We start from the raw sequence: 12,988 nt of genomic DNA, 5'->3' as shown, positions 1-12,988 counted from the left end.
ATCCCAGTCAGCCATGGAGTATCGGTATACAGTACGGTGGAGGGGTACGTCTGGGGACTTATTACGTTTAAGTAATTCGATCATTTTCTTAAAACTTTCTTTGACTTCTACCTAGTAAGTTTTCAACATTTCTAAAGGTAAAAATCTATTCAATATCGTAAATTTATTAATTCTTTAAATATTGGTTCTCATACAAAGTGCCTTAAATAAGTTTCCAGACTTTTTTGTACAGGCATTTAAAATTGTCGTAGACTCTTGAAAATTTAGTACGTTATTGCTATACATCTTTTGAGATGACTAAAAATTTTGTGATTTCAGGTTCAAATGAACAGCTACAGCAGGAATTGGAATACACCCTACTAAGGCCTGATCAGCCTAGCTATAGCTAGCGAATTTCAAAAATTCAATCTGGACGTGAGGAGAATGATATGCAATAAAATTCTGTTTTAAAGTTGGAAAAAATGACACAAATGTATGGAATGCTTCAGGCTGCTCTTTTTCTTTTTTTACAAGAGATTCACCAGTTATCAAGGCCCAGAGGCCACTCGAAGATTAGTGTTAATGAGTGTACAGTGGTGAAAAGGATAATATAGTAATCATTAGAAGTGTAAATTTGGTAAATTGAATTACTTAAGGGGAACGGCTCAAGAATTTGTTTACATTGGACTTGAAGACAGCCACATTGTAGTAAGCTGGAAAGCAGGTAAACAGAAGAGAGTTCCACAGGCGTGCAGTCCTAAGAAAGAAGCTGTGTTCATGGAATTTACGTTTCCGTTTAGGCACAGATAAAGAGTGGGGGAAATTATTGATAGGGTTTGCAGCCAGACGAGTGTTTCTCGTGAATGTTTGGCGAGGGCGGGCCATAGATCAGAGCTCAGACAAGCACGTGTCATGAAAATAACGATCTTGCATGAATCGAGCATCCATTTTTGAGTGGCATAACAGATTGAAGGAAAGCAGGGAGTCTGTGAGGTATAATGAGAGATGTGGGAGGAGTAGTAAGTCAGAACACCAGAGCTGATTGGCAAAATAAAGAATTTCATGGATGAGAACAGTCATGTGTCTATAGAGACAATAAGTGCGAGTTTGATGTCAGTGTGAGAACTGTATACACAATTATTTGCTGGATACAAGATGGAAAAAAAAAGAAGCAAATTCACATAATTTTCTTATTTCAATTCAAGCTAGGCTGAAAAGCTGATGAAACAGCTCTCAATATCAACGAAGCGTTTGGACCAGGAACCATTACTGAACACACAGCACAACAGTGGTTTACGAAATTGTGTGGCAACGACAAGAGTCTTGAAGATGATGAGCATAGTAATCGTCCATCGGATGCTGACAACGATCAATTACGAGCCTTAGTCCATGCGCAACTGTTCAGGAACTTGCTTCTGAATCAGACGTAACATAAACGATTTCCAACCACTTGAGAAATTAGAAAGACAAAAAAAAAAATTGATAAATGGATGCCTCACGAATTGAATGACGACCAAAGAAGCGTCATCCTCCCTTCTTTTACTCAACCTGTTTTTCGACCGGGTTGAGATTTGTAACGAAAAGTGGGTTCTTTACAACAACCAGTGACACTCAGCTCAGTGGTTAGACGCCGATGAAGCGCCACAAAACTTCCCGAAGCCAGAGTTGCACTAAAAGAAGGTCATGCTGACTGTTTGGTAATCTGCAACCGGTCTAATCCGTTAGTTTTTTTTTAATGCAGGCAAAACCATTATGGCAGAGAAGAACTCTCAACAAATGGATGAAATGCATCCAAAAACTCTGACACCACCACCCAGCATTAGTCAACAGAAAAAACCCAATTCTCCTCCACGACAAGAAGTTGAACGAATTAGGCTGCAAAACTGCCTCATCCACCATACTTACCAGACCTCTCACCTACCGACTACCACTTTTTCAAGCATCTCGACAACTTTTTGCATGAGAAATACTTCAAAAACCTCGATGCCTCCATTTAGTCTCAAAAGACAAAGAATACCCCTGCGGTGATTCAACGGGAACTTGTGTGTCAACGTGATTATGCCGTATTTTCAAAAACCTAAGCAATATCAAAAACATCTTCAGCAATTTCATCACCACCAGAATGCGAGATTTTTACGTTACTGGCATAAATACACTTGTTTTGCATTAGGCAAAAGTGTGTTGATTCTGATGGTGCTTATTTCGATCAATAAATTTTTGTTTGAGCCGAGATATGTTTATCTGAACTTAAAAGTTAAAAACTGCAAGGATTTTTTGTCAACCTGATAGGTGTGACAGTCCTGTAACTCAGTGATAAATAGTTACATACCTGGTACTGATCTAGCCATATTAGAGAGCTGTGATACAGCAAAACATTTTGTTTTCTACTAAGTTTGGAGTTTGATCCGCATTAGTAATTCACTTATATTTGTTTAATCTTCCAATTGAAAGAAATGAGAAAGACGGACCGTTTTTATGCCAGGAATAAGGCAAGTCAGAATCACTTCACTGCTCTATTTACGTTCTGGCTCATTAATCCGCCACAAAAAAAATGGAATTGTATCAATTAAACTTACCTGTGATGTCACAGTTGATATAAAATCCCTCATAGAATAATTATTTTTCTAAATCATAAAAAAAACAATATTTACCTGATAATCCCAAATCTTGACTAATCTATCATCAGCTCCAGAAATCAAGTAAGGCTTATCTCCACCGGAATAATAATCCACACAGTTGACTCCTTTTTCATGTCCTTCCAGGGTAAAATTTGGAGTTGGTGAACCAAGTTGCCATACCTAAACAGGTAAAAAGAAAATTTTTTTAATTAAATAAAGTAATAAAGAGTGGAACAATAAATTTGTCGCCCTAAAGAAAACAACATTACAATTTTATTTTAAAACTTTTATTGAAAAAAAGTCAATTCAGGTAACTTGATTATGTAGTAGAGCTGACATCTATTCAATGTAGCCGCCTTCAGCCTCAATCAATCAATTCAGGTAACTTGATTATGTAGTAGAGCTGACATCTATTCAATGTAGCCGCCTTCAGCCTCAATCACCACGTTGAAACGGGTCTTAAACTGGGAGTATGCTTTTCTTACAAGTGCCGGTGGAAGCTTGACGAATATTCAGCAGATGGCGGCAATCAGGATGGATTTGGTGTTGTGGGAGGTCATGTTGGTAATGTTCTCGATGTATGACCAAACAAAGTAGTCCAGCGGGTTCAGGTCAGCGGAGGAGGGAGACTCAGAGAGAAGAGTACGAAGTCGTAGCACTCCTTCTGAAGCCCAAACCTGGGTCTCTTTGTGGGCCAGTACAGAGTCCTGTTGCCACACCCAGGGTCTGCCGACTTTGAAGATGTGAGGTGATTCTCACTTGAAACCATATCAAAAACTATAACTGAACGGAAACTTTGTTTTCATCACCCTGAGCCTATGATATTTCTTACTAACAAAGTCCCAACCTTAATCTTTGACTTTAAAAAAATAGTGTGCACTATCTCTAAGTCGGTTAGGTTAGGTTGTTTTGTTTTACGGCATATCAACCCTTTTCGGGTTATTTAATGTCGAATCCAGTTATTTTGGAAATAGTATTCATGTTGCATCGAGTTATTTTGTAGAAGGTTTTTATTCTTCAAACTTTGTATCTTCAATCGCTAGTTTGTAGTGTTTGGTTTGGTTGTTTTATAGTGGATTTTATTGTTTTTGTTCCCTGCCCTGCAGAACATGAACGAGTTTTGCAATGGGAGAGGGAAAAAGGTTACAGTATTAATGTTTGGTACATTTTAAGTTAGGAAACCAGTCAGGAAGTGGGAAAGATAGAAAGAGAAAGGGGAAAAAGAAAAAGGGGGGGGAAGGTGGGTTGTTTTTGGTTTTGCAGAACATAATTAAGTTTTGCAAAAAGGAAGTAGAAAAACAAAAAGCATCAATGTTAGAGGCATTTCGTCTCAGGAAGCCAATATCTTCAGGCAGCCCGATCTGGTAGCACCAGGCCCTAAGTTGGAGATCATCATCATATCAGGTTTGATCAGGGTCGGTCCAGTTTTGTGGGCTGTAGGAGAGTTGTACACACAGATGCGAGCATCAAAAGTAATATGGTTAAGCTTAAACATGGAAAAGTAAAAGGACTAGTTGTTAAAACTGGAAAAGAAAAAAAAAAGATATTCTAGTAAAAATATAATAAATTTATAACTTGAAATATTGCAGCATTAAGAATTGATTATATAATGCTAAATTGAATTTTTAAAAAAATTCTTAATGCTGCAATATTTTAAGTTATAAATTTATTATATTTTTTACTACGAGTCCTTTTACTTTTCCATGTTTAAGTTTAACCATATTACTTTTCATGCTCGCATTTTTCCAGGATTTGCTTTGTAATAATATTTTCTCAGTTTCACTTGTTACTTCTCTCTCTCTCTCTCTTTTTTTTTCTCTGGATTGTGGCATTCATTCAGCAGTCAGTTTTTGCCGGTAAGCAAAGACGAAAGGTCGGTTAGCGTTTGAGCACAGCGACGATGAATTATCAGCGACATTTTTTTTTTATATCTTGTTACATCATTAGTGTAACAGATTTGGTTGCTATGGTAACCAACAGCCAATTAGAAAAAAAAAAAAAAAAGTCACTATGCTCCTTATAAATTCTGAGAATTTCTTTAACAGTAATTTTATAACTTGATTTACCGAACGAATATTTTCAAAATATAGCTGAGAAGATGTCCTACGAACTGTAAAAATTTGTTTGAAATTTGATCGCAAAATCAGTGGGCAGTGAAGCTTTAAAGCAGTTCTAAATGAGTAAAACTAATTATATATATATATGAGATAGATAGATATATATTTAAATCAGTTCTTCTTATTAATGGCATATAAGGAAGACAAATGACGAAGATAAAACTCAAAGAAAGATAAATACTAGCATAATGGTTAGAGCGTTTGCTAATGACCCGTGAGATTGGAGTTCAATCCTTGGTGGAGTCATACCAAATACTCCAAAAATGGTACTCAAGGTCCTCTTGCTAAACACTCAGTATTGAAAGGTGATGATCAAGGAAGATAGGTTGGGTACTTGTACAGTTTAATCAAGACATTCAAAATCGAAAAAAGGTTATATTGTACGTATCCATTTTGGACTGAAGATCTCTGTAAAAAAATTTCATTTAATTTGATCGAGTAGTTTTTTTTTTTTTCACGGCAGAAAAACATGTTTTTATGAGAACGCATTGAAGTCAGCCATTTTGAAATTTGTTGAACATGCCAAGGGGAGATAACTACAGTTAAAGCGCCGAGACTCCCTCCCCATCTTTATTACTAGCTTTTCTTTCTAAAAATCGAAGCTTTTGCTCGGTATCATGAATAGTTTTTTCGCTGTAAAACGAAAACTACTTGATGAAATTAAGTGAAATTTTTTTCGGAGAACTTTGTTCCATAACGAATACGTACAATATAACCTTTTTTTTTCTCGATATTTTCATTTTTTAATGTCTTCATTAAACTGTACAAACTGTACGAGTACCATAAGTTGAATAATCCTGAAAAATTTAATGAAAAAGGTGCCTTTGGGTTTCCCTTAACTATGGTCAATCATTTTTTTTTTTTTATACAAACTTATTAGATTTTACAAGCAGGAGTTTATAATGATTATGTACTTTCCCAACCAGCACTCTCTGCAGTATTGAATAAATTTGACATTCGCATTCTCACCTTCACGGTTCTATCAAGGGAGGCACTAGCAAAGGTGTTGTTATCCTTAGGGTTGATCACAATTTGCATGACATAATGAGTATGGCCCTCAAACACCTGGGTGCATGCCCATTTCTTTTCCCAGTCCCATAGTTTGATCAACATGTCATCTGAAAGGAAAAAAAAAAAAAAATTTTTTTAAATAAAACCGAATTAAAATTGGATTTTTGAAAAGATTTTAACATTAAATAAAGTTTAATCTATACTTTTATAAATTTGTTTTTTAAATAAATAGAAAAAAGGGTTTTTAATCTATATATCTATAAAAGTGAACATGTCTGTGTGTCTGTGTACATTTCCCTACACAATAACTCAATTTTTAGTCTACAGACTCGAAATTTGATATACCGGGTATTGAGATTTGGGAAAATCTTTGCGATCGGTTTTCGGCCAGACATTTCGCTGTTAAGGGGTCAAAGTTCAATGATTTGACTTTTGAGAACTCTACCAAACTCCTCCGACAATTTGGGGTCTAAACACTTGAAATTTTAGATATAGGTTTCTTGGACATGAGCCCAAAACAATTTTAAGGGTCATAATAGGGATCAAATTTTAAAAAAATTAAACATTTTTTTTTTGTTTAGCATACAGCTCCAACCACCCGGGCAACGCCAGGCACCCATACTAGTATGAATATAAAAGACATAAAAAAAAAATTATATATATATTATTTTTAAAATATAATTATCCACTGACACATATTTCGTCGTCCATGACTCATCAGAGTGGCTGAATCTAGCGATGATGAGGAGTCGTGGACGACGAAACACGTATCAGGGGATAATTATATTTTAAAAATAATATATATGCTGCTCCCCATTTAGGGGGTACCAAATTGGTCAAAGGGAAAATTATTCCTAACACGCATTTAGGTAAAAATGCACTTTCGTATAAATACTTGAATTCATTCAAGAAAGTATCGCTAACAAAAACAAATAAAAACATCTATATATATATATATATTATATAATAAGTTATAAAATATATATGGCAATTAAGCTACACAATATTCCACGTTTCATTCAAGCTAGGATTCATAAGCCTAATGAGTTCTAGCGTGGATGAAACGCGGAATATTCTGTGTAGCTTAATTGCCATATATATTTTATAACTTACTAGCTAGCTCTACCTACGTATTGAGCACTGTTGATGGTTGATTGTTTTTGTTTTATGGCATATCAACCCTTTTCTGGTCATTTAATGCCGAATCCAAAGATTTAAAAAAAAAATTTTTTTAATAGAATATATTTGTTTATTTTCAAGTCGGATCCTATTCAACCCATAGTTGGAACCCTAACAGGTACTACCACTCTGGGTCAGAGTGGACTTGGGAGCAATGCAAATTAAAGGGTGGCTTCATACTCCCCAAAGCCCGCAAGCTGGGGCCTCACCACTGGATATAGTTTAAGGTCATATCCAGGACTGAGCACTGTTGAAGTAAATACTTAAAGTTTACACATAAATTTATACTTTCATATATTAATTTGTGATTAAATGAAGTAGTCATATATATATATATATATATATATATATATATATATATATATATATATATATATATGGAGAGAGAGAGGCTTATATATATATATATAAAGAGAAGAGAGAGAAGGATTATATATATATTACTCTGCTGTAGTTTTTACAAAAGCATCAACATAGAGTTATTCCTACCAAAGAAAACAAAAACTACTTGGCTTTTGGCCAAGATCAAAGTGTAGTATTTGCTCTTCAGATGCTGCACTTCCAATTTCTTGTTCTCTTTCAGTAGAGGAGCAGTCCTTCATGACCAAGGCAATTTTTTATTTTTATTTTTGTACCTTTTCTTCATGTTAAAGAAACAACCCTGGTGTCTAACTCTGTCCCGTGGGGAGGCATTGTAAATAGGTACTATGAATAGCAAAATAAATACTTATCGTCACATTTGCCGCATGACATCGAATGTACAGAAAAGAAACCATTGCACAACAAAGACTTACCGCTGCTCGTAAGTATATAGGGTTGTGTGGGGTGGACTGCAATCGAACGGACGTAGTCAGAATGAGCTTCAAACTGGAACACCCTTTCTAGCGTGTTGTAGTTGAACACACGGATCTGCATATCATCCTGAAATTTTAAAAATATTATGTCATAAAATTGTCAAAGTTTGGTTTGATTGATTCTATCACACAGCAACACTTGAGTTCTGTCGTATGTAGAATAGATCCCCTAGACTCCATTTTTACCTGGCACCTTTTTTTATTTTTTACAAGATTCCAAGTTCTATGGAATAACAACACTTGATTTTTTTTTTTTAGATAGAAAAGAGGCCACTCGAGGATAAGGGTTAAAGAGTGTACAGTAGTTAATGGGACAATATCATAGTAATCGTTAGTAGTGTAAATTTAGTAAATTGGATTACTTAAGGGGAACATCTCATCAAGAACTTGTTTACATTGGACTTAAAGACAGCTATAATGTAGTCACCTGGAAAGCGGGTAAACAGAAGATAGTTCCACAGGCATGCAGTTCTAAGAAAGAAGCAGTCTTCATGCAATCTACGTCTAGGTTTAGGCACAGATAAAGAGTGGGGGAAATTATTGATAGTGTTTTCAGCTAGACCAGTGTTTCTCGTAAATGTTTGACAAGGGTGGGGGAATATATTGGAGCTCAGACAAAAACTTGTCATGAAAATAACGATAATGCAGAGACAGGCTTGCAACATCTCTTCTGAGAGAAAAAGGTTGCAGGGAAGAGAAGAGGGCATCCTTTACTAGGCTATGAAGTCTATTTTGAACTCTGTCAAGGCAGGATAAGTCTTTCTAGCAGCTCCTGCCCAGATGTGGCAACAATACTCCATTCTTGGACGTACCCGACTCTTATCTACGTAGAGAATTGCATCAAGAGGTAGATATCTACTGGATCAATAGAAGGATCCCACCATGTTCTGTCTTATGTCGAACAGATCTCCTAGAATTCATCTCCCTTACCTGGCTCCTGTTTTTTTTTTTTACAAGATTCCAGCCGTCTTGTCCTCTGCTTTATGTAGCCACCTTATTCATATAATTAACGATGTATTTTTTATTAATTTTGGAGCATCGCTGGTAAGAAATATTGTCTTTCTTTTCTATAAAGATAGTGCTAGTATTATTTTTTAATTAGCTGGACACCCAGAGTTGCCCGGTCGTACAATACGCTTAAACATGATATTTTAATTTATACAGTACGAGGTAGGGAACCATACAAGGACTTGTTTGTTGCGTGACTTTTCCAGGATATGTTGTGGGTTAGTCGAAGCATTCTTGTATATTTACTACCGAGATGTTTTCGGCATGATTCTGAGCCGTACAGAAGGATTGACTATGCAGGCTTGCAACCAACCTTGGTTTTGGTTTCTGTCTTGAATGGAGATTTCCATACTTTCTGTAAAGAATGAAATGCGCTTTATGCTAGCGCGATCCTAACATTCATATCATGTTCGCTCTCAGAATAGCCTCCTAGGTATTTCAAGTCGTCAATACAGTCAATTTCTGATCCATCCGATGAAAGCAACAATGCGCTAAAAGATCGATTTAGATGCATATACTTTATTTTTGCAGCACCGAGATTCAGCCCAAGGTCTTGACAAGCCTTCTTGACTCTTATTAGAAGATTCTGCGCAGACTCAATACAATCCTCAAGGAGTGCAATGTCGTCAGCATAGTCCAAGTCCATTAACGTTTGAGCAGGGTGCCTACTGTTATGGAGTTGTTTCAAAATAAGGCCATCACTACTGGTGATTGATGTGCAAGCAGATCTCCCTGAAGAACTTCTGTGTCTCCTTCCGGCATGATTATCACAGCGGAAGTGTCCTTGTACATCACGTGAATTGCGCTGACAACTCTTGTGGGAATTCCATAGGCTGCCAGAATTCCAATCATTTGGGTACGATTGATGGAATTGAAAGCTTTGCGGAAATTGATGAAAATTATGACAGCCTCCTTCTTGAGGTTCTTCAGTTCCTCAACAATTCGTTGGAGAGTGAGAATGTGGGAGGTGGTTGACCATCCTTTACGGAACCCATTCTGGTTCGGACGCAAAACTTCATCGATGACAAGTCCAATTCTGTTAAGCAGACAGCGATTATAAAACTTGGCTGCAACTGGGGAAAGTGAAATTTCTCTGTAGCTGTCTGTTTTGGAGAAATCACCTTTATTTGGTATAATATCAGACCAGATATGCGCCATTCTTTTGGACAATGTCCATGCAATGTCTGGTTACAGAAAGATAGCAGACGCTTTCTCATTTTCGGCATTTTCCAAAATTCTGGTAGCGATCTGTCAAGACCAGGTGCCTTTCCGTTGCTTAACTGCCAGACAACAGTGTCTACTTCATCCAGAGTCACATCACAACTTTTAATCTTAATTGAAAGATTAGAAACTTTTTCTTAACGGGTGGTAGATCTGTTTGAACAATAACATTAGCATTCAAAAGATTGATGTAATTTCAGAATATATCTGGTTGATTTTTGTATTATAGCATATCAACCCTTTTTGGTTATTTGATGCCAAAAAGTTTTTATGCTTCAAGTTCTTTATAATATCAACCCTTTTCAAGCTATTTAATGTCGAAACCTGTAATTTTCTTTTTTTAAATTTTGTGTAAAGTTTTTTATATCTTCAAATATTTATTTGTGGTGTTTGGTTTGATTGTTTTGGAAAAGTAAAATATTCTTGCTTTTAACTTTTGCAAAGGGAAAAGGAAAAAACATCAATGTTAGGTGCATTTTAGGTTGTACATTAAAAAAAAAAAAAAAAAAAAGATTTTCTTTTGTATTTTTTGTTTTTTTTAGCAACAACAAATGTGTCAGATCATTTTGGGACTATATATACAGCGTGCCCCAAAAATATGTATACACACTTTAAATAATTTTAAACCAGATGTTTTTTTTTTTTTGGCAGATTAAACTCATCGATCTTAATGATGGCAGCCAGGCTAACCTTTGAAGAAAAAAAAAAATCATTCTAAAATGCTACTGGAAGCATGAAAATGCTGTTGAAGTGCAAAGACAGTTTAGGAGTATGCATCTTTTTGAAACATCCTGTATATATATATATATATATATATATATATATATATGCTAGTATAACATAAATAAAACAAGCCAAGTATGCAGGGTCCCCCTCCATGAGGGAATAAATCCATTCTGGCAAAAATTTACTTTTATCATGACTAATGTTTGTGCAAAATATTTTTGAAATCCAAGGTGTAGTTATTAAAAAAATTGCAAGCAAATGAATGGGAGTGAATTAATAGGTCCAATCCCGCCTTTGTCGGAGGACCAAAAAAAGTAAACGCCCACAAAACACTTACCGAACCCGTAATAATCCAGTTTTTGCGCGACACAAAGCGAGCAGCTCGCACAGGAAGATCACAAACCTCAAAAGATTTGATGAGTTGCTGAAAAAGAAAAGAAAAAATTTACTTTCAAGAATCAATGATAAACATTGTTAGTGTTGTTGTACTAAGAACAAATCTGGTCCTCAAGTGGCTGTTGATCTGTTATTTAACTTAGCCAAATAAAACTCACGCAAGGAAAAATGGCGACTTATTGCAATTTTAAAGGGTTTATTTGGGTATACAAGTTCGTTCACTAGGGGAGAGACTAAAAGAGAAGCTAAAATTAATTCCTTCTATCATCTTCTATTATATAAAAGGCAAATGTTTGTGTGTTCGCTAAAAACTTTTGTCGTCTGCAAAAATTGGTAAAAAACGTTCATTCTTTCACCGTCAACTGGGCAGTTTTCTACAAGGGGGGTGGGGGTCACTTTTTTCATCAACATTTTTGCAAAGTCATCATATGCCGAGCAATGACTAGCATTAATTCTCTTCCTGCTACCCTGACTGTACTGTTGTTTATCACAGTGGGCGCGTTAAATGATTGGCTTTTTTTCGCCTTCTTTGCCTCCTTTGCGTTACAGGTTCGAACCTGGTTGCTTGCTTGCTTGCCTACTCTTTAAAAAAAAACAAAAAAAAAACAGGATTATTTTTATTTCGAGGCTTATATAATGTGATTTTTTTTCCTTTTAAAACAAAAACTGAATTATTTTCAAGTTTGCTTAAATGGTTTTCACATACTTTGTGTTTTTTTTTTGTTGTTTTTTTTCACATCTCTCTCCATCCAGGCTACGTCTAATTTTTTTTTTCTGGGGGTTGCTCAATATCCTTACTACACCACCTTTCGACACCCTAGCAACGCCGGGTACCCCCGCCAGTCTTCTATATATATAAAAGGCAAAATGTGTGTTTGTACGTCTTGCCAAGATCGGTATCATTTTGAAGCTCAACTCTTCGAACGACAAATATCGAAAAATTGGCTACAAACATCAATTCCTTCACCTTTTCTACAGGGAGGAATAGCAAAAAATCGTTCCTTCATGACAATTTAGCCATGCACGCATGCACAAAAAAAAAAAAAAAAAAAAAAAGAAAACGTTCTGTCTTGAATTAGTTTAAATATAAAAAAAAACAAAAACAAAAACGACCCAATTTCACTGACGCGGTCATAGACCAATCCATAAGGGAGCAGCGTCGTTATCTTAAGATTGCACGTTCGAGCAGATATATATTTTTTTTTTTGATTTTTAAAGTTTTAATATTGAAACATAGATTATGCCATTTGTTTGTTCGTAATTTTTTAGTTTTTTTTTTCTTTTTCCGATTTTTGTAAGTTTTAACATGGTTTGCTTATTCTTTATTTTGTCTCATGTTCGTTTTTTTCCATCACGTTCGCTGTTTTTTTTTGTTTCTGTTTTCTGATTTTTTTAAAAGAAGTTTTAACATCTTTTTTTTTAATAATATTTAAACAGGGTTATTATGTTCGCTTATTCTTTATTTTCCATTTTGTTTTGATTAGCACCCCACTCCCACCTCACCTGGGCAACGCCGGGCTCTCCCCATAGTCTATTATATAAAAGGGAAGGTGTTTGTGTGTGTATGTGTTTATATGTCTGCCAATAACTTTTGACAGATGCATCAGACTTTGACAAAATTGGTTTCGTTAGAAAGACCAATCTCTCGGATGAAAAATATGTAAAAATTGGCCAAAAAAATTCTGTGCTGGTCAACTGAATCGTTTTTTTTTGCAAGGAGGGGTCAATTTTTGCATTTCATACGCCTACCAACCTCAACGTACGTTTATAAAGCGGTATTTCGAAGGCCTGTGATACCATAAGTCACCGGGTTCCATGACAGCTAGCGCGTTAACTTTTTTTCACCTCTTTTTCCTCTTATGCTAAGGTTGAAGCCTTT

The 12,988-nt window shown here is 35.6% G+C and overlaps 1 protein-coding gene across 4 annotated transcripts in view; it reads right to left on the bottom strand.

Moving 5' to 3' along the window:
• LOC145269029 (coatomer subunit beta'-like) overlaps nt 1-12,988 on the bottom strand; it is a 122,456-nt gene that overhangs the window by 96,523 nt on the left and 12,945 nt on the right. For all 4 annotated transcript variants that reach the window (XM_080124616.1, XM_080124618.1, XM_080124617.1 and 1 more), the window contains exons 3-6: nt 11,051-11,137; nt 7,699-7,825; nt 5,684-5,832; nt 2,631-2,777 (exon numbers count right to left, since the gene is read on the bottom strand). In XM_080124616.1, coding sequence (XP_079980742.1) covers nt 2,631-2,777; nt 5,684-5,832; nt 7,699-7,825; nt 11,051-11,137 — 510 coding nt within the window. The remainder of the gene's footprint in view (nt 1-2,630; nt 2,778-5,683; nt 5,833-7,698; nt 7,826-11,050; nt 11,138-12,988) is intronic.

Source organism: Euprymna scolopes, chromosome 45 (genome assembly GCF_053919585.1).
Source record: "Euprymna scolopes isolate OS-2025 chromosome 45, ASM5391958v1, whole genome shotgun sequence".
Taxonomy (NCBI): Eukaryota; Metazoa; Mollusca; class Cephalopoda; order Sepiida; family Sepiolidae; genus Euprymna; species Euprymna scolopes.
Note: the sequence above shows the minus strand (reverse complement) of the source record. Positions and strands in the feature narration are given on the sequence as shown.